At 40.7% G+C, this 22930-nt stretch overlaps 2 protein-coding genes across 3 annotated transcripts; one reads left to right on the forward strand and one right to left on the reverse strand.

Annotated features, from left to right (window-relative positions):
- Positions 1 to 123: 123 nt before the first annotated feature.
- LOC310950673 (uncharacterized protein) lies at positions 124 to 7002 on the reverse strand. The gene is made up of 5 exons (XM_083918606.1): positions 6826 to 7002; positions 6446 to 6559; positions 5647 to 5796; positions 3368 to 3988; positions 124 to 2144 (listed from the first exon to the last, which is right to left on the reverse strand). The coding sequence occupies exons 1-5, from the start codon at positions 6869 to 6871 to the stop codon at positions 1249 to 1251; spliced, it is 1827 nt and encodes a 608-aa protein (XP_083774732.1). The 5' UTR covers positions 6872 to 7002; the 3' UTR covers positions 124 to 1248.
- A 3661-nt stretch (positions 7003 to 10663) lies between these two features.
- Positions 10664 to 22872, forward strand: tap1 (transporter 1, ATP-binding cassette, sub-family B (MDR/TAP)). Of its 2 annotated transcripts, XM_083917990.1 has the most exons (14): positions 10664 to 10706; positions 10796 to 10854; positions 12851 to 13183; positions 14882 to 15110; positions 15665 to 15779; positions 16514 to 16644; positions 16790 to 16995; positions 17288 to 17485; positions 17721 to 17849; positions 17994 to 18188; positions 18368 to 18541; positions 20039 to 20198; positions 21346 to 21482; positions 21575 to 22872. In XM_083917990.1, the coding sequence occupies exons 3-14, from the start codon at positions 12863 to 12865 to the stop codon at positions 21803 to 21805; spliced, it is 2226 nt and encodes a 741-aa protein (XP_083774116.1). In that variant the 5' UTR covers positions 10664 to 10706; positions 10796 to 10854; positions 12851 to 12862; the 3' UTR covers positions 21806 to 22872. The 2 variants fall into 2 exon arrangements, with proteins under 2 accessions (XP_083774116.1, XP_083774115.1); XM_083917989.1 differs by having other exon boundaries at positions 10676 to 10854.
- The last annotated feature ends 58 nt before the right edge of the window (positions 22873 to 22930 follow it).

The following is a 22930-nucleotide window of genomic DNA, read 5'->3' on the forward strand; positions in this document are numbered from 1 at the left end:
AACACAGTATGGGGCATATGAGCTGTTAGAAGAGACGTTATTTTAATGTGTAAAAAGCCACAGGGTGTGAGGGGACGGCGCGGTTTGAGTTTGACCTTTACAAAGAACCTGTTTTGTCCGGCTGCTGAGTCCGAAACACAAAACTCGACCCAAAAAGAAGTCTGTTCTTATATAATCCACAAAAGAACCCAGAGCCCAAATGGCTCTTTGTCGAACACAGCATGAAATAAATAAGAACCAACAACTTGAGAAGTTTGCAGGGTCGTGAGTCCTTTGAACTTTCACATGAATCTTATTGAAATGAATCTGTTTTAGTATTTTTTTACACATTATGACACTTTTGTTTCAGTCTTGAACTAAGGCCGCACTCACACTGTCCTTCCGCACCGTGCCCTGGGCTTTAGGGTCCTTGTCCCCCCCTCCAGGCCCGTTTGTACCCACACTACCTGGGCCTCGGAGAATGCTTCTTGCTGCCTATACGTCATCACACCGTAACACGTCACACGCATTGATGACGTCATGGCGATGTGTGGCTTTGTTTCCAGATCTTTCTGTAGACCTCGGAGTTGTTGTGCGTCTTGTCGACTGTTTTTGAATCTTTTCATCGACCAAATCTGCAGTAAACACTCCACCTCCGCATCACACCAACGTGAACCTTTCGCCGCCATTGTTGTTGTTGTTAAATGTCCGTTCATGGTCAGCCTTTTTTTTCTATGTCTGAACAGGCGCACATAAATGACATGAGAGCTGCCCTAGGCATCATGCTCGTACACGTGCGCACGCTCGTGCTCGTACATGTGCAAACGTGCTTTACAAAAGCCCACCTCTCTCAGACGGGCCGTGGACGGCCAGCTGGCCGCAGCTAGGTGCGGAGCGGTTGCACTCACACTGGTCAAACGCACTAGGATTTACCCCAAAAACCTGTCTTGGCCCGGTGCGGAAGGACAGTGTGAGTGCACCCTAAACATGATGATTGATGAAAAAGAATCTCATAACTTACATTTTAAGGAACAACAACACAAAAAAACCCCAAATCAATGGAGTTTTGAATAGTTCCACTTAAGTGCAACAGCTGCGTTACGTCCATACTGCTTCAGATCGCACAGTCGATGCTTGACAGGATTTAATGAAACATGTCGACAGAGTCTTGGAATCAAACTCTCCATAACGTGAATATGACCGTGCTGTAAGTAATGAACGCAAAAACGACTTATGTGCTTCGTCCCCTCTCTACTGGTTACCCGCTTTCTATGCTTGTGGTCCTGGAGCTCCTCTTTCCAAACAGTATTCCTCCCAAAGCTCATTAAACAAGTTCCCAGTAGCACCGAAAGAACACCCTTGGTCCCGTTTGGAGTCGCACAATCCCAAATCCATCTTTTTGAACACGGCGCAGAAAACCTGCCGGGAGAGAGGCGGCGTCTTCTTCTCCGCGCAGTGGCTGTAGTAGTGCCTGTACACCTCGGACATGTTGGAGAAGACCGGCTCCAGGTACCGCTTGGAGACGGACGTCCCGCAGCAGTACGAGGAAACTTTGGGTAAGCTCTCGAGGAACTCGTTCAGGACCACGTGCTCTGACGCTTTACGGGACTTCCTCTGTGTTTGCTTCTTGGTGGTTTCCTCTGAGTCGTCTTGCTCGGATGCGTTTTGCGCCCAGTTAAGCACCGACCACTCTCCGATCCCCAAAGTGGAGAGGAACATCTTTTTGCAAACTTGTTTTCTCTCACCGTCGGCAATCAAATGATACCGCATGGAGACGGACCTTCTCGACTGAGTCCACGGCGCTCGGGTTCTTTCCACCGGGTCACAGTCGACTAATCCGGACACGTAAATCTTTCTCTGAGTCCAGTTCATACACTGCCAGAAGCTGCGGAACAACTCGTTCCTCGTGTCTTCACTGAAGTCAGCACAGAAGCGGTTGGACGCCTTTTTGCAAGCGCCGGACGTGCACCCCGATCCCATCGTCCTCTGACCTTTAGTGATGGTCGTGCCGTCTTTCTTCCGCTTGCTGACGTACGCTTTGCCCTCCATCCGAAGTTGCTTCTGTCGATTTTGCTTCCACGTTAGCGGCTTGGCAACTCGGGCCTTTTTCCTGGATGACGCCTCAGGTTCTGGCGACTTGTCTTCGTCAGTGGCTTTCGCTCGTTCTGAAAAAAAACAGGGAAATGTGTGAGGTATTACTGTCATACACTTTGATGTTACTTATGTTTACATTAGTGCAATAAGCAGGGCGGCAACTAACTAGTTATTCTCATTGTCTATACAGCACTCGGGAATCCAATCGGGAAGTTAGCATCGCCCCGGTCCACTTGACACAAAGCCAAAGAGAGGAGGGGCCTGTGGAACAGTGGTTAGAGCAGTCGCCCCATGTAAAGAGGCTGAACGTCCTCGAGGCAGCGGCCATGGGTTCGACTCTGACCTGCGACCCTTTGCTGCATGTCTCCCCCCCTCTCTCTCTCACCCCATTTCCTGTCAGTCTGATCTAATAAAAAAAGGCTGCCAAAAAAATAATTTTAAAAAAGCCAAAGAGATTTTTCCATTTTGGATTATTGTGTGTGGTGGTTGGTTAGCACTGTCACCTCACAGCGAGAGGGTTCCCGGTTTAAATCCCGGCTGGGGCCCTTCTGTGTGGAGTTTGCATGTTGTCCCCGTGTCTGCGTGGGTTTTCTCCGGGTTCTCCGGTTTCCTCCCACAGTCCAAAGACGTGCAGGTGTTCGGTTCATTGATGACTCTAAATCACCCGTAGGTGTGAATGGTTGTCTGTCTCTGTTCGTCTCTATGTGTCCTGTGATAGACTGGCGTCCTGTCCAGGGTGGACCCCGCCTCACGCCCGATGTCAGCTGGGATAGGCTCCAGCCCCTCCGCGACCCCGACAGGGACAAGCAATTGAAGATGAATGAATGAATGAAGCGTAAGAGGTAAAAAGCGAACGTGATGACTTCAGCGTCACCATCAGCTTCCAACTAATTTCGTTTGGACACAAAAGATATTTACTGACATATTTTATGTCGTAGAACAAAAGTTAATGTTAATCCCAGATGTTATTTCAGGCATCTAACAACAACAAAAATCTAATTTCTGTGTTTTAGGACTCATCCCTGCAGCACTCTATTAATGTGTTGATTATTTTCCCGTTAAATGATTTTATAATTGAATCTATAGAATATAAAAAAAGTGTAACAGTCCAGGGTGAAGTCTGGAAGTTGGTTGTTTCTGTTCAAGCAGCTTAAAAACATTAATTTGCGGAGTTGGAACCTGAAAATGTTTGCTAGGGTTAATCGATTATCACGTGTTGTCGACTAAGCGATAAATCAGTTGTTTCCTTACAACGATCTTGAGAAGGAGGTGAACAAAGACTGAAGACACTCACCGTGGGTCTCTTCTGCAGAGGAAGCAGGGTGCCGTAGAGGACACCGAGGGACCGCCCGCCTCTTTTCTAAGTGGTCTTCGTTCAATTCGTTCTTTGTTGTCGCTCCTTTCTGCGTCCAGCTGAGCACGGACCACTCTCCGATCCCCAGGGTGGACAGGAACATGTTCTTACACACCTGTTTCCTCCTGCCGTCCACCATCAGGTGATAACGGAGCGAAACCGACCTTCTGGACTGAGACCCCACCACCCGGGACCTTTCCACGGGGTCGCGGTCCACTTGCTCCGCCACATAGAGTTTCCTCTGAGCCCAGTTCAAGCGCTGCCAGAAGTCATCAAACACCTTCCTCCTGGCCTCCTCGTCGATTTCATTGCAGAGCCGGTTCGACGCCCTTTTGCACGCATTCGAGTTGCACCGCGGCCCGACTGCTCTCGGCTGCTTTGTCACGACCTCGCCGTCTCGTTTGCGTTTGCTCACGTACGATTTACCCTCCATCCTCAGCTGTTTCTGCGTGTTTTGCTTCCACTTCGACGGATCTCCGACTTTTGCTTTGCGTCTTTTGCTGCCGGCCCCCGACGTATCCATGTTAGTGTTTCCGTTTTTGGCAGCTGTGTGAAGCAGCGCTGATGAAAATAAAACAAAATTGGATTATTCATCGGAGGCAGTGGACTCAAATTCATAAGCTCAGCTGGAAATGACATATTTGGTTCATCAAACACAAAATAATACAACAAACAAGGATAATCCAAGGTGCTGTTAAGAACTGCAGCAGCACACGGGAAGACAGGATACTCCTCTTGAATTTGACAAACTTGAATGTGAATATATAAATTAATTATAGTGTTTTATAGAATCTTTTTCTCCTTTCTGCCTAAAATAAAAAGCCATTTGTCAACACATCGACACCTTGCAAGAGAATTGTCACGCGCGGTGAGGTCTGTCCTGTCTTTGGGTTTTTTGTCTTGTGAATTTCCTGTTTTATTTTGAAAAGTAACTCATTGCTGCTCAGGTTTGAATGAAAATAGAATATTTATATGACATGACCGAAAGAACGAGGTCGCGGGTCCAAGCGGCTGAAATGTGTTTTCTCAGGAGGGGGTCTGGAGTCTCCCTTAGAGAGAGGGGGAGAAGTTCAGCATCCGTGAGGAACTCGGAGTAGAGCCGCTGCTCCTTTGCGTTAAAAGGAGCCAGTTGAGGTGGTTCAGGATCATCTGGTAAGGATGAACCCTGGGCGCCTCCCTAGGGAGGTGTTCCAGGCACGTCCAGCTGGGAGGAGGCCTCGGGGAAGACCCAGGACCAGGTGGAGAGATTAGATCTCCACACTGGCCTGGGAACGCCTCAGGATGCCCCAGTTAGAGCTGGTTAATGTGGCCCGGGAAAGGGAAGTTTGGGGTCCCCTGTTAAAGCTGCTGCCCCTGAGACCCGACCCCGGATAAGAGGATGAAGATGAGATGAGAATATTTATATAGATTCCAGTTATTACAGATAAACAAGTATACGTCCTAGTTATTGTGACATTGATGCATCTTAATCTGTTTTATCATAATTTGTGTAGTTTATGTTTTTTAAGACCATTTAAAATGAGAATCCTTGAGTCTCAAGATGAGTGTTTATCCTGAGGGGAATTGTTGTGCAGGAGTTGCAGAGTCTAAGACAGGGATCTGCAACCTTTACTATCAAAAGAGCCATTTTGACCCGTCTTCCACCGGATAACATGTGTCTGGAGCTGCAAAACAGATTTGATGTCACAGCTTATAAAGGTTTATACATAGTTACTGTTGACATTTTATTCCTATTATTGCCCTTCATAAAACTGTGGTTGTTTGCTAAAGCTCACCACATATCAAGCATACAGGTAAGCCACCATCATGTGAAAGCAAATCAATATGTGGACGAAACACTATTTTCCCTCGCTATTTTTTTTTTTTGGGGGGGGGGGTTATTCAGCATCAGTGTGGGTCACCTAGGATAACAATAACAATGAGGTGCAAATCCAAAATATATACAAAATCAGGTACATCTAGGTGGGTTGCATACAGACGTGTTTGTTCCAGATCCAGATTAAGACCAGATATCAGATCACACAGGGATTCATATTAATGCACAGAGATTTATGTGAATTAAGTGTAAAAAAAGTAATAAAAGACTCCAACTGCATCCAACTGCACATATAGCTCGCAGTTAAATACAACCTGGCAACCCATTCTTTAACACCTGCAGACTGGAAAACCCTTTTCAACATCAGGGTGTAGTGTTTAAATCGACTGTATACGCGACTTACTGGTGTCAGCACCCGGAGGACCACCGCTCTGCAGAGGGAACTGGAGGATCGTCTGTGGCTCTGCTCCCGTCACAGAGTGGCTCCTTTTCCTGGACGCTCCATCTTTGTGCGTGTCAGATTTCCTGCTCGCATCAGTGACGTGCAGGTGGTCTGGATGAGACAACACACACACACACACACGTATCCCCTTGTTAAGACGTGTAAATAACGCCTGTGTTTGCTTACAGAGAGACACCGTTCCTGACACTGTTCCCAGGGTAAGCGTGTGTCATGATGTACGCTAACACTGGCGGGATCATGTTCACGAGTGAGGGGACGATGGAGCGTGAGTTCGGCCGGAGAATCGGAGCAGCGGGGGCGGAGCTGCAGTCGCTCTACCGCACCGTTGTGACGAAAAGAGAGCTGAGGAAGGCAAAGCTCTGGATCTACAGCTCAGTCCTGGTTCCTACCCTCACCTGTGGTCATGAAAGCTGGGTCAGGACCCAAAGAACCAGGTCGCGGGCACAAGCGTGTGAAATGTGTTTCCTCAGGAGGGGGGCTGGAGTCTCCCTTAGAGAGAGGGGGAGAAGTTCAGCATCCGTGAGGAACTCGGAGTAGAGCCGCTGCTCCTTTGCGTTGAAAGGAGCCAGTTGAGGTGGTTCAGGATCATCTGGTAAGGATGAACCCTGGGCGCCTCCCTAGGGAGGTGTTCCAGGCACGTCCAGCTGGGAGGAGGCCTCGGGGAAGACCCAGGGCATTATCGAATTATTGAAGTGTGTGTGTGTAGATAGAGATAGAGAGAGAGTGAGCTCATACACACCTGATGGGATGTGGTGGTGCAGCCCAAAGGCCCCCTCAGTGACTGTGGGTCTGTGAACTGGGGGGTCAGTGCCCGGTTTGGGATGGAGACCCACATCCTCCATTGCTGCGATGGCTAAAACAACACAAACAAGTTGCTGGGAGTGTTTCGCATCATGCAACATACGGTTAAAACGTTAAACACCACAGCCATGAGTCTAAATCCAGATGTTTTGCAGCTTAAGTAGGCGTCACAGGCCTGACGCGCACAGGAACGGCTGTAACGTGCTCACAGTGGGGGTTCACAGAACTTCACTTGGACCTAAATCCTACAAAACCTCCTCTAAAGTTCATTTCCACTAACAAACCTTTAAATTGACGCATATTTGGGGCTTTGCTTACACAGTGTGATGCATTTGAAAACGTCCCGTAGCCCCGTCGGCTCCATCCAGACCCGGTCGCAGGTGTCCGCGCCGCCGGCCCGTCACTGCGTCATGACTGTGACCGTGAACACAGCAGCTGTCGGTGGATGACGGTTGTTTCGGGAGAGGTCTCAGCTGCAGGACCCGAGCAGGAGCGTCCCCCTGGCCGCTGCCATGTCCGCGCATGCGCAGTACAGTCACGGTAGAGTGGGAGAGTTGATTTAAAAGATAAATAGATTTTAAAAATGACAATAACTGCAATAGTAGCTTTATTAATAATCAAATAATAATGTTGATAAAATAAAGAACAAATAAAAATTAAAGTAGTAATAATAATAATAATCAAAATCATTCTATAATATGAATACAATAACAATAATAATAACAACTGCAATAGTATCTTTATTAATAATAAAATAATATTATCAAAAATATTAATAAAAAATTTAAATGTTGATAAAATAAAAAATAGGAGTAGTAATGATAATCAAAATAATTCAATAATATTAATATAACAATAATAATAACAACTGCGTTAGTATCTATAATAATAATAATAATAATATTGATTATTAAAAAAAATTAGGGTAGTAATAATAATAATCAAAATAATTGAATAATATTAATATCATAACAACAATAATAAATGCAATAGTATCTATAATAATCTTAATTATAATCATAAAATATTAACACAAATAATAATAATAACAGCAATAATACTACTAATAATGTATCATACAATAATAATAATAATAATAATAATTAAAAATACTTAAATAAAATACTTTCAATAAAACTACAATAATAATCATAAAATAGTAATAAACTAATAATAATAATAATAACAAACAACATTGATAACAGCAATAATAATACTACTAATAGTATATCATATAATAATAATACCTATAAAAAACTTTCAATAAAATAACATAATAATAATAATAATACACCAATAATAACAAAACTATATTAATAATAACAGAAATAATAACACAAATAATAATAATAGTGATATAATATAATTATAATACACTAACAATAATAATAACAGCAATGATAATCTAAGAATAACCATATGATGATAATCATAATAATATTTAAATGTCTTAGTTTAAGAAGTATTCAGATACCACAGAATACTGAATGGCCTCTGTCATTGTTTTATTATTATTATCAGTTCTAAATAATAGCAATATTAAAAATAATTACAACACTAACAAAACAGCAATAATAATAATATAATAATGCCCTTTTCCTATTTAAATGTCTTAGTTTGATTATTATCAGTACTTAATAACAGCAATAATAATATAATGTAATAATAATAATAATATGTTTTTTTCCTATTTAAATGTCTTAGTTTGATTATTATCAGTACTTAATAACAGCAATAATAATATAATGTAATAATAATAATTATATGTTTTTTTCCTATTTAAATGTCTTAGTTTGATTATTATCAGTACTTAATAACAGCAATAATAATATAATGTAATAATAATAATAATATGTTTTTTTCCTATTTAAATGTCTTAGTTTTATTATTATTAGTACTTAATAACAGCAATAATAATATAATGTAATAATAATAATTATATGTTTTTTTCCTATTTAAATGTCTTAGTTTTATTATTATTAGTACTTAATAACAGCAATAATAATATAATGTAATAATAATAATTATATGTTTTTTTCCTATTTAAATGTCTTAGTTTGATTATTATCAGTACTTAATAACAGCAATAATAATATAATGTAATAATAATAATAATATGTTTTTTTCCTATTTAAATGTCTTAGTTTGATTATTATCAGTACTTAATAACAGCAATAATAATAATATAATTTAACAATATTAATAATAATATAATAATACCTTTTTCCTATTTAAATGTCTTAGTTTGATTATTATCAGTACTTGTTAAAGACGTATCCAGTTCATTTTCTTAAGTCAAAGTTTAAATACATTCATCTCAAAATGTTCCATCACAGTAAAACTCCTGTAAACAACAAAACCCACTTAAATACAAATACAGGAGCATTAACAGCAAAATGTGCACAAAGGGTTCAAGTACTCAGCAGAAAGAAACCCCCCTGTCACTATATATATTTATTTAAATATATAAGAAAGGAAATGCTGAGTGCACGTTATTTATGGCAGGTTTCAAACATCTTTTCTTATCCCGTCTTTAAAACATGAAAGCAGAGGAAGGAAGGAAGGAAGCTGCCAGGGGTTCAAAGTGTCCGTCACTCGCCTTAAACCTTAAATAAGTCACAGAGTGTGGTCTGAACCTGCTCTGTGAAGGGTCCTCAGATAACTTTGGTTAGGATTTGGCACTGTGGTAAATGAAATGGACTTGTACTTATAAAGCGCCTTTCTAGTCATCTGACTATTCAAGGCGCTTTCACAGTGTTTGTCACATTCACCCGTTCACACAGACATTCACACTGATGGCAGTGGACATCTACAGACCATCTAATGTGACCATTCACACCACATTTACACACCCATGCGCAGCACGGGGAGCAATTCAGGGGTTCAGTGTCTTGCTCAAGGACACTTCGACATGTGGAACGGGGGAGGTGGGAATCGAACCACCAATCTCTCGATCAGAGGACGACCCACTCTGCCACCAAGCCACAGCCGCCCCTACTATAAATAAATAACTATAAATAAAATTGAATTGGATTGAATTAACGATAAATAGCAATAAACAGAACATGTTCAGTTCAGATCTTAATTATCCCAAATTACCTTTTTTTCAGTGAGAAGTTAATTTTACATGAATAAATGTGATTTATTTATTATTTACGGTTTATTTATTTATTGCTTATAAGTTTTTATTTTGTGTTTGTATTATTTTAACATGTAACACATATTATTTTAACATGATTTTATTTATTTATTTTATTGCTAATAAGCTTTATTTTGTGTTTGTATTATTTTAACATCATTTTATTTATTTAATATTATTGTTTATACATTTAATTTTGTATTTTAACATGTACACATTATTTTAACAATTGTATTTATTCATTTATTTATCGGTTATACGTTTTTATTTTGTAATTGTTTTATTTTAACATCACTTTATTAATTGTTTTATTGCTTCTAAGTTTTATTTTGTGTTGAATTGATGTAAATATGTATTTAGAATATGTAAATTAAATTAAAACAGAAAACTAAAACAATAAAAAATATTTAAAAATAATAAATAATACGTTCAATAAATTTACTAAATAAAATAAATAAAAAATAATAAAATAAATGTCCCATATATAATATATAAATGTGCTGTAACAAAATAAAAAATAAAAAAATAATAAAATAAAGTAAATGTTCTTGGACTGATATTATAAATGTGCTGTAACAAAATAAAAAATAAAAAAATAAAAATAAAGTAAATGTTCTTGGACTGATATGATAAATGTGCTGTAACAAAATAAAATATAAAAAATAAAATAAAGTAAATGTTCCAGGGCTGATATTATAAATGTGCTGATGCAGTTCCATGTCCTCGCCGCGGGGTGTCGCTGCTGGCCCGTTTATAGATGGCACATGGTCACAGCGGGTATATTATTATTATTATTATATATTATTATATATTATCATATTAAACCGCGCCTCACTCATTATGGTTGTGTTTAACTGCATTTAATAAACACAGGAGTTTGAATAAAAACACTAAACACTAAACTAAAGTGTATTTTCCTGCTGGCTTGTCTCGGTCAGCCTCTGCGTCACACACACACACACACACGCACACACACACACACACACACACAAGAGCAAACACACACTTTCGGTTTCACTTTGACGGTAATGAACGCGGTGGACGTTTGAAGGTGCAGCCGGTGACACATTAATCTACCAACGTTACCTATAAACTATTTAATATTTACTTTATTTACTTTACTTTCCTCTAACTGACCATTTTACACAGTTAGGGTAAAGTGTTAACGTCCTCAGAGGAGCATCAGACGCGGTGTGTCCACAGGAAAAGTAAGTTTATTTTAATTATTAAACTGTAATGTTATTAACACGAGCTGCATTTGGATACATTTTATTATCTGATCTTATGTTGAGTGTTGTGTTGACTCGTTGGTGTTTCTGTGGGAGAGTTTAACAGTTAAAGAGTTTAATGGTTAAAGAGTTTAAAATAAACCCGCAGGTGAAAACGAAAGTGCTGCAGAAAAACCATCTGCTGCAAAGTGAAAGTAAAGCAGCAGATTAGATTAGAGATTATTGGCCTGGTTTATAAAGTGACTCACGAGGTAAATGGGTTTAATGTTTGTTTTTTGATTTATTTAAATGTTTTAATTCAAATATGTAAAAAAAAGAAACAGAAAATATTAATTTTACAGATACATGAATAGTTTTCATATATTTTCTTATTTTTAACACGAACTAAAAGTAGTAGGAAGATAGATATATATTATTATTTCTCCCATAATAATGTAATTTAATCAAAAATATAAACATATTGATATATTTTAGTACTAAAAGTAGTAGGAAGAATTAAAGACTTTATCATATATTTATCCCCTTATCCATAATTCACTGTAAGTTAGTTAACAGCTCCCTCTGTCATACATTTATATGATTTTATTTATTTTTTATTATTATTATTATTTATTTTGCCAACTCAAATGATTTTTAACTTTACTTTAACTTAAGTATCTTACAAAATACGATTTTCTTTCTCATATATTTATTTATTTATTATTATTATTATTATTATTTATTTTGCCAACTCAAATGATTTTTAACTTTACTTTAACTTAAGTATCTTACAAAATACGATTTTCTTTCTCATATATTTATTTATTTATTATTATTATTATTATTATTTATTTTCCTAACTCAAATTATTGTTAACTTTACTTTAACTTAAGTATCTTACAAAATACAATTTTCTTTCTCATATATTTATTTATTTATTATTATTATTATTATTTATTTTCCAAACTCAAATTATTGTTCACTTTACTTAACAAGACTCTTACAAAATACAATTTATTTCTCACATATTTCCATTAAAACATATATTATAATTTCTCCCATAATTATGTAATTTAATCAAAATTATAAACATATTGATATATTTTAGTATTGAAAGTAGTAGGAAGAATATAGACTTACGTATTTATCCTGCCCCTTATCCATAATTCATCGTTAGTTAGTTAACAGTTGTCATACATTTATATGATTCTATTTATTTATTATTATAATTATTTATTTATTATTATAATTATTTATTTATTATTATAATTATTTATTTCCAAACTCAAATTATTTTTAACTTTACTTTAACTCAAGTATCTTACAAATATAATTACAATACAATACAGTTCGTTTCTTTATTTCTTCTTTATTTATTAATTATTTTCCAAACTTAATTGATTTTTATCTTTCCTTTAACTTAAGTTTCCTACAAAACACAATTTATTTCTCATATATTTCTATCAATATATATATATAATAATTCCGAAGAGTAATTTAATTTAATAAAAAAATATAAAAGGTGACAGCATTCAAATAATTATAATATCCCTGTCTGGATCATTAAAGTAATTATTTATTATTATTCTATAAACATATTAATATATTTTAGTTTTAAAAGTAGTATTTTATTTATTTATTCATTCATTTATTATTATTATTATTTATTTTCTAACTCAAATGATTTTTAACTTTACTTAACAAGTATCTTACAAAATACAATTTATTTCTCATATATTCCTATCAAATATTATAATTTCTCCCATAATTATGTAATTTAATCAAAAATTATAAACATATTGATATATTTTAGTAGTAAAAATAAACATTCATTGAGAATTTAAGATAAAAAACAATTAATAAGTTTATTAAGTAGAGTTAAAGAAGGGAAATTAAGAAAAAATGACAATAAATCACAATCTAAATAATAAAAAACGATGTATATGTAGCACATGTGTGTGTATTTGAATGCCCTCCCTGTCTGTTTTACTTGCAGAACGAGTGCATTATGCAGAAAATGAGCTGCTTCTCCCCCGTGCTCTTCGTGTGCCTGGATGTGTGTGTGGTGCACGCCATCCGCCTGGCCCAGCTCTCGCCTCTCCTCCTCCCCCACCCCTTCATCACCCTGTGGGGCGGAGGTGTAGCCAGAGCTTCCCTCCTCACCCTCGTCAGCCTCAACTGCCCTGGAAGACTGCCGTGGATGAGCAGCTCGGAGGGGCTCCAGAGCGTAGCCGTCCTGTGCTTCCACTTCCCGGTGTACACGGCTCTCCTGTGGGCGCTCGGGCAGTCCGCCGTGGAGGAGATGTGGGGGTGGCACTCGTGGGAAAGGGTGCGTGGCTGCTTTTTATGCTGATGTGTTTGAAACCTTAGGGCGCACTCCCACTGTGCCTCCGTCCCGTGCCCCGTGCTTTAGGGTCCTTGTCCCCCCCTCCAGGCCCGTTTGTACTCACACTACCTGGGCCTCGGAGAATGCTTCTTGCTGCCTATACGTCATCACGCCGTAACACGTCACACGCATTGATGACGTCATGGCGATGCGTGGCTTTGTTTCCAGATATTTCCGTAGACCTCGGAGTTTTTGTGCGTCTTGTCGACTGTTTTTGAATCTTTTCATCGACCAAATCTGCAGTAAACACTCCACCTCCGCATCACACCAACGTGAACCTTTCACCGCCATTGTTTTAAATGTCCGCGCATGGTCCCTCCTTCTTTTTTCTACGTCCCAACAGGCGCACAGGAAATGACCTCAGAACCGCCGTAGGCCTCGTGCTCGTGCTCGTGCTCGTTCTCGTACTCGTGCAGAGGTGCTTTACAAAAGCCAAGTCGATTAGCAAATACAAACCAAAAGGACGGATGCTTCGTTTGAATTACACTTTAAATGTACTTTTACTATAGATGTGTCATGCAGAACTTTAACTTTTAATGCAGTATTTTTACATTGTGCGGATCACTTCTTCCACTGTTACTGGTTTATTTTTTATACAAAGAAGTTTAAAACAACTCATTTAACAACATAAGAACATTTGCTGTAAGAAAATAACGTCTAACTTTCCCAGCGAACTTGTCATGTTTATCTTGTTTGATTACTCTGTTGAGTCTCGAACACACACACACGAGAGTGAAACCAAAACCAAACGAGTTAGAGGAGAGCGAGAAATCCCCTATTTCAGAAATGTTCTTGCTTTCATCCTCACACTCGTCGGAATTAGTGTTGTTTTTGGCCTGTTTTACTTTTAGTCTAGTCTAGTTTTAGTCGACTAAAACTAGACTATATATTAGTCTCTTTTCAGTGATGAAATTATATTTAATCAATATGATAAAAGTACCTAGTAGTATTGAGGAAACCAACATTTCCTTTTAGCCAAACCCATGCAGATATCTTTAGTTTACAGCATGTACAAGTCTAGAATAAGTAATCCAATTTATGTTGATGCTAAATTCAGTTCAGTGTGATTTGCTCTGTGAAATACAAAACTAGTGAAAGTATTTGGCCAGCAAGGAAGAAGAAACACTTTCATTACACGTCTGTGCAATGAAAGTGTTTCTTCTTTTCCTCTCAAACACGAGCCCCTTCTGGTGTCACACTTTGTTCTCATGTTTCTTTAGCTGTCACTAACCCTAAATCTAACGGTAACGATGACCCACAGCAGCGGCAGCTTCAGAATCCAAATAATGCACGTAAGGGGATTGAGGAAGTGGCGTCGCCCAGACGCGAGAATGGGAGAAAACTACAAAATAATAATAGTAATAACGTGACTAAACGAGACGAAACAACGTTATTTCGTCTCGTTTTTATTCGTCAACGAAATTGCATTATATATTTAGTCTTCGTCATCGTCACATGCCCAGCATTTTCGTTTCGTCTGTCTAGTTTTCGTCACGTGATAGAGGTTCGTTGACTAAGATATTTTGTCATCATTTTCGTTGACGAAAGCAACACTCGTCAGAATCCCCTGAAACGTTAAACGATTCATTTCATGTCACATTTTTCCACATCTGTGTATTAAACCTGTGATCTGCTCTGCAGGTGTTACAGGGTTATGTTGTGACGTTCGTGGCGTGGCTCTACTGGACTCGATACGTGTCGTCTCTCTCGCTCTCCCTGGGTCGATGCTTCTCCTCTCTGTGGACGAGGGCGCCCTCTGAGGAGCCCCAGGAAGACACCACTTCCCCCCTGAAGAGGCTGATCGGGTTCATGCAGCCCTTTTCCCGGCGCTTTGTTCTTGTGCTGTTGCTCGTGGTTCTCTCTTCTTATGGTGAGTGAGACAGCACCTTCATTTACTTAGGGCGCACTCACACTGTCCATCCGTACCGTGCCTAAACAGGTTTGACGGCTAAAGTCTAGTTTGTTTGACCAATGTGAGTGCAACCGTACCGCGCCTAGGAGCGGTACACTCCCCGTTTGGGAGAGGTGGGCTTTTGTAAAGCACGTTTGCACATGTACGAGCACGAGCGTGCACACTTGTACGAGCTTTAGCAGGGGACCCCAAACTTCCCTTTCCTGGGCCACATTAACCAGCTCTAACTGGGGGATCCTGAGGCGTTCCCAGGCCAGTGTGGAGATCTAATCTCTCCACCTGGTCCTGGGTCTTCCCCGAGGCCTCCTCCCAGCTGGACGTGCTTGGAACACCTCCCTAGGGAGGCGCCTCATCCTTACTAGATGATCCTGAACCACCTCAACTGGCTCCTTAAGACATTTCTCTTTTAATCTACAGTAGCACTGCGAAGCTTGAAAAGACTCTGTTCTGGTTCTGTGTCCCCAAAGATAATATGGATGTTATATTGTGTTAATGTGACCTTCTGACCGCAGGTGAGATGGCCATTCCTCAGTACACTGGTCGTGTGGCTGACTGGATCTTAAATGAAGAAGCACCTGACGCCTTCGCAGAGGCCATCAGAACTATGACTCTAATGACTATTGCCAGGTAAAGTCGCTTTAGTAACAAAGAAGTTAAAGTCTAACCGCTCCTACGTTTGTATAACATCTGAAAATCCCATCTTCCAAACTTTATCCTCTCTCTTGTTCTTCGGAAAGATTAATTTCCAGTCATAATCTCTCTGGTGAAGCCTCGGTTCAGGGTTTCAAAACGAGGTTTAGCCAATAAAAGGTTATTGAAGTGGCACAGTTTGGCTTTATATACTTTTCTTCATACATATGAAGATGTCCCTGTCGGGGTCGCGGGGGGGCTGGAGCCGATCCCAGCTGACATCGGGCGTGTGGCGGGGTCCACCCTGGACAGGACGCCAGTCTATCACAGGACACATAGAGACGAACAGAGACAGACAACCATTCACACCTACGGGTGATTTAGAGTCATCAATGAACCGAACACCTGCACGTCTTTGGACTGTGGGAGGAAACCGGAGAACCCGGAGAAAACCCACGCAGACACGGGGACAACATGCAAACTCCACCAGCCAAGATTTGAACCAGGAACCCTCTCGCTGTGAGGCGACAGTGCTAACCACCATCATATATATTCTTCACACAGAGTAACAAATTTATACAAAAGCATTTACTGTTCACACTCAAATGTAATGGTTCAATTTAATAGTTATTATTAAGATTTCTTTTCCGTCTAAAATGTAAAGTTAAAGTGTAAAGTAGTGCTATTTGAGGTACTTTACACTGTGACGTGTCCTCTGTTGTTTGTTTCAGTGCTGTGCTTGAGTTCCTCTGTGACCTCATGTACAACGTCACCATGAGCCTCATACACACCTCGGTGCAGGGAGCCGTCTTCAAGGCCGTGCTGGAGCAGGAGATTGCTTTCTTCGAGGCCACTTCCACTGGTAAATACTAAACTACGCTGTACAAACGACTGACTGAGCACAACTTCATGTTTAAAGAAAGTCAGCGTGTACAGCGGGTCTTCATTTCCCTTCACTTATGTTACACATGCACACATCAAGGTGAATGCAAAGCTTCTTTCCCCAGGTGAACTGGTGTCCCGCATTACCACGGATACCAACGACATGAGCGAGGCGCTGAGTGAGAAGCTGAGTCTCGTGATGTGGTACACGGCGCGTTTTGGCTTCCTCACCTTCTTCATGGTGAGCCTGTCATGGAAAATGTCCCTGCTGACTTGCATGGGACTGCCCATCATCTGGGTCATACCCAAGCTCACCGGATACTTCCATCAGGTAAAGAGGACTTCTCTAAATGTCCCATTATCTTTAAAAGTGTACTAATCAATGTTTTATATTAGCAATGGATGAAAAGGCGTGAAAGGGGGTTGCTCACAGTGACCACAAACAGAGAATTATCACCCATTTATGCCGTTCCCCTCAGCTTTACGGAGCATTTTAGCAACTTTGAGCTAATTGTTTTGGTTTTTATGGCCCACAGGTTTACTGTTGGATCCACTGGACACTGTCATGTCCGTCAGTCATGCATGTTCAGTAAACGATCAGTTTATTTGTATCCACGTTTCAGACTATTGCCGTAAAGGTTCAGGAGTCACTGGCCAAGGCCAACCAGGTGGCCACAGAGACCTTCTCCTGCATGAAGACAGTGAGGAGTTTTGCCAACGAGGACGGTGAGACGGAGAGGTACAGGCAGCGGCTGGAGGACACTTACGCTCTCAACAGAAAGGAAGCAGTAGCCTATGCGACCTCGACCTGGGCCAACAGCGTGAGTTGACTCTTGATCTAAGTGTGCAATGATTTCTAAGCAAATGGGCAGAGGTGGGGCAAGAGACAAGTCAAACAGAACCCCAAACACAGCCATGCTTAAGCCATAAGTTACTCCAAATCCAGTTCTTCACAAGTACCAAAGCTGCATCTTCATTGAAGTGCCGGGAATAAATATTACATTATTATTTAACGGAGTTCCTTTAATGTGTAAACTATTGTTTATGTCCTCCCAGATGACCACCATGGCCCTGAAGGTGTGTATTCTGTACTACGGAGGGACTCTGGTGACCAGAGGGGACGTTAGCAGCGGGGACCTGGTGTCGTTCGTCCTCTATGAGCTGCAGTTCGCTTCTGCTGTTGAGGTGAGTCACAGGCATAGATGAAGGGAGTAAACAGGATTAATTAAATATTATGTCTTTGCACCTGTTTCCCTTAACGCTGACTCTTATGTCGCTGATTATTTGAGTCAAATTAAAAAGTGTCTCAATCTACCGCCTCTCTTCCAGGCTGTCATGCAATATTACCCGGCGGTGAAGAAAGCAATCGGTGCCTCTGAGAAGATCTTTGAATTTTTGGATCGCAAACCTAAAGTACCCGAAGACGGCACTCTGGCCCCAGATAACCTCGAGGGACGCGTTCAATTCAAAAAAGTTCAATTTTCCTATTCTGGAAAGACAGACGAAAGCAATCTTGTGCTCAAGGTACGTTTGTATGCATGTATGTGTGTGTATGTATGTTTGTATGTATGTATGTATGTATGTGTGTATGTATGCATGTATGCATGTATGTTTATCTCCTTTGCGTTCACTATATTTGAAATTAAAATGTCTTCATCGCACGCAACTCTTCACCAGTTCACGCTGTCCCTCTCTTCTACCAGGACGTGTCTCTGGAGGTAAAGCCAGGCCGAGTCACAGCCCTGGTTGGGCTTAACAGATCCGGGAAGTCCACCTGCGTCAAGCTGCTGGAGAGATTTTACCAGCCCCAAGCAGGGGAGATCCTACTGGACGGGAAACCACTGACAAGCTACCAAGACCAGTACCTACATGACAAGGTGGGTCGTCACAAGACGTTCTTTTTCCCATTTTATATTTGATTATTTAAGCATTTAGCTGATGAACAGAGCACGAACGGGAGGATTTTTGATGGAGGGCGGAGGGTATTTCTGGAAAGTTGGAGTGTCGCCCATATGTCTCACTTCAGTACCGCTCACCCTTTAAATTCAGAGCGTTCCCTAGCCTGTCTCTGTATTATTAAAACGCAGCAGTACATGCAGATGGACAGAGCCCCCTCCTTCTCTCTTCGGCTCTGACAAAAGTAAAACGCTGCTTTTTGTGAGTGGGGAGCAGTTTGAGCGGAGCGGGGGGAAATCTAGTTGAGCGAGCAGGAGCGTAAATTCTCACAGCTCCCCTCCGCGCACATGCTCTGATTGTCATCTAATTTGACCTGCAGTGAGCATAATAATGGGAGTTTAAAGGTACCCAGATGAGATGTTTTTGTTTTTTTACAAGAACAATTTAAACTGCCCCTTTTTTAAAGCTGCATGAGGGGATTTTGGCCACTAGGTGGCAGAAGGAGCTTACAAATAAAGTCACAGGAAAGGTGCACTTAAGCTGTTGTTAAAGCAATTTAATCTGCGCTCCCCAGTCGATCATGTCACAGGAGCTGTACTCAACATTCATAACATTAATATATCAGAAAACAAACCTTTGCTTCGTAAAGGTACAGTGGAGTAACGGCGTCCTGAGCAGAGGATGAAGTCACTCTCCCTCTGTGTGTGTGTTGTAATCTGAGTTGTGTTTGTTTTTTATAGCCGGTCCAGCCTCATGTGCATGTTAGTGCATGTTAGTGCATGTGGCTATGGGAAAATGTCGCTATGTCATATATTCCTGTGAGAGCCGTGTGCAGCAATCCCAGCCTCAGTATTTCAAAGTATCGCTCCTTTAATGCCAGAAAACGTGTCACTTATATCACTGAGAAATCTGTTCTTCAGCATGAAAAAAGCATATTTTAACCTTAAATGCCCATATCCTTAAAATGTAACAACAGTAAAGACTGCAAGGCGTCCGGGACCTTTCCTTTGGGGTGCTGACGGTGGTTTGCAGAACTCTTCTATCCAGCCCTCAAGACTCCTATGACTGTACTCTTTATTTTAACAGACACATGAAAAAAGACCTAATAAACCACAGCTTGTGCAGGTGAAGGACTAAAACCCAACCGAGTTCATTAAGTCATTGTACCAAAGAAACGGACTAAAACTCAAGATGACAAATACACAATGAATTCTGCCGCTGAGACCATGGATCAAAAATTAAACCATAAACTAAAATAGCCCCCAGCTGCACAATGATGATGATTTAAGGAAGGTGAATCACAGTTCAACGAAAGCTTCAACTCTTATTTCTCCAAATGTCCCTTTATACTCACTTCTCTGTCACAGGGATATTGTGAGGACACGTTACTTGTCTGTTTTCTCCTAGTTTTCTCCTGCTGTTGCTCTCATTGTGACGGTTCCACAGCCACTGACGTTTCCTCTGCATCCTGTTTACAGATCGCTGTGGTGAGCCAAGACTGCGTGCTGTTTGCTCGCTCTGTACGGGAGAACATAAAGTATGGCTTTGAGGGCGCTTCAGATGAGGAGATGCACAGGGCTGCGAGGCTGGCGAGCGCCCACGACTTCATCACGGATCTGTCAAGTGGATACGACACAGGTCCGACCCACAAACTCTAATCTATTATAATGAATCTGAGTGTGTTTTTTAACTGAAAGAGAAAGAGAAACGTATTTTAACTGTAAAAACTGGAACTCATTTCTTCTGTAAAAACAAAAAAACACAGAAGGTATTGAAAAGTATTTAATTTACAAACGACTTAAGTGTAATTACTGCCACTTACAGTAACTAAGGGCGCACTCACACTGTGCCTCCGTCCGTACCGCTTTAGGGTCCTTGTCCCCCCCTCCAGGCCCGTTTGTACTCACACTACCTGGGCCTCGGAGAATGCTTCTTGCTGCCTATACGTCATCACGCCGTAACACGTCACACGCATTGATGACGTCATGGCGATGCGTGGCTTTGTTTCCAGATCTTTCCATAGACCTCTGAGTTTTTGTGCGTCTTGTCGACTGTTTTTATATCTTTTCATCGACCAAATCTGCAGTAAACACTCCACCTCCGCATCACACCAACGTGAACCTTTCGCCGCCATTGTTTTAAATGTCCGTGCATGGTCCCTCCTTCTTTTTTCTACGTCCCAACAGGCGCACAGGAAATGACCTCAGAACCGCCGTAGGGCTTGTGCTCGTACACGTGCAAACGTGCTTTAAAAAAGCCCATCTCTCCCAAACTCCCCGTGGCCGGCAACCGTACCGCTCCTAGACGCGGTACGGTTGCACTCACACTGGTGAAACAAACTAGACTTTAGCAGTGAAATGGCTGGGGTACGTGCCACGGTACGGATGGACAGTGCGCCCTAAGAGGTTTGCTGTTTCATCATGGGGAAGTTTTAGCAGAAACCTAAAGTAATTTAAATGCATTAACCCTTTTAATAGGTTTATCCATCTACTTTCTATTATTGTCACAGACTGCAGGAAAGCATAGGAAGAAAAAGTGGGGTTCAATAGTAAATAACCTAATTGTCCCCACTGGTTTTCTATCATACTTTCATACAAATGGGTAATAATAAATTGCATTATATGTGGTATTCAGAAAGTCTGAAATTGGACTTTGTGAACCTGCTGAAAACGTGTCCGACTGCAGTGAGAGGATCGATGGATGGAAGTGCTCTTGTAGTCAACTGCACTTTGGCATTGTGGTCTTTCCAGATGCAAAAACAACTGACAACACATATGTCACACAGATGCTGGAGAGAAGGGAGGCCAGGTGTCTGGAGGTCAGAAGCAGCGCATCGCCATCGCCAGAGCTTTAATCCGACGTCCCAAAATCCTGATACTGGACAACGCCACCAGTGACTTGGACACAGAGAATGAATATCAGGTGGGATATTAGTCTGAGTTCCTCTCATTTCTCTCATTATTTACTCCTGTTTCCCACCTATAACACCAAGCCACCATGATTGTACTCAACAGGTCCACCAAGCTCTGTTAAACCAAGCCAATAACTGCTCCGTGCTGTTGATATCCAACAAGCTGAGCGTTGTGGAGAAGGCCGATCACATCTATGTCCTCAACGACGGGACGGTGGAGGAGGAGGGCGGTCATGAGGAGCTGTTGGAGCACGGTGGTCTTTATGCTGAACTGGTGAGAAAGCAGAATACGGGCTTTCACCGTCAAGAGGAGGAGAGGAACGATACACGCTGATACGTGCAGTGAGGAAGGGGAACGCCCTCCATGGATGCTGGTCAAAACTCCAGCTGTATTTATACCATAAATAACAACTTCATTGTCAGAGCACGCTTTTTTAATGCAAGTGTTACTAGAATAGTAGGAGTAGGTGAAGTTGTCCTTGAAACGTCCCACTTTTGTTCCAGTACATTGAAATTTCCATGGTGATATTAGTACATCATCATAAGAGAAGGTAACTTTCTGGAAAATTTACAAATTTCATCACATTGATGCAAAAATAATCAAAATTCGAGTCCTGACTATTGATTTGCAACAACGGTCACAATCTGCTCTAACCAGAGATACAGTGATAAAGGGATAACTTCCACTGTGTAAATGTTACAATATCAGAAAGTTTGAATCATCCCATGGTAATCATCGTATCACCCAACCTGCACCTCTATGCCAACGCTTGCTAATGGGACTCATCTTAACGAGATGACCATCACACTCTCCGCATAGATTTTGTAAATACAGTTGTAGAAGAGATTAATCAAATACATTAAAGCTTTTCAAATTGCATATTTTTTTACAATTTATTTCTGCAGACAAGTACACAAGCAAGAGCACAGCCGCCGTACAGTGTGTCTTCTTCAAAGTGAAAAAGAAAAGATACAAAAACAAAAAAGATAAAATCATCATTAATCAGCGTTGCTTTCAGAAGATGAAACATCCAGCCCAGGTTTTTTTGTTTCTAAAATTGTAATGCATGAAACATGTTTCTGCACCGACTCACAATAGTTAAATACATGACATTTTACAGTGTCTACGGTTGGAGAGGAGGGGATCTTTGAAACTTGGGACCCGAAGCACGCTTTTATTAGTAATAGTCCTACTGCTACTCCTGAGGGTGCTTCCTAATACTCGGAAGGAGAGACCCCCCTGTCTCATTGTACCATAATTATTACTTATGATACATGTTATTAAATTACCTAATTATGAACTGTCATGGGAACTGACATGGGTTGTTGGAAGAGATAGTGGGATTCATGTGTTTTTTGTTTTGTTTTTCTCTTTCATTTTAAAGCAGATCATCTGACACAGGATGCGACTTTTGTACTTTTTTGTATTTATTCAATAAATACATTTGAAAAAGAAATG

This window comes from Echiichthys vipera, assembly GCF_963691815.1.
Source record: "Echiichthys vipera genome assembly, chromosome: 8".
Lineage (NCBI taxonomy): Eukaryota > Metazoa > Chordata > Actinopteri > Perciformes > Trachinidae > Echiichthys > Echiichthys vipera.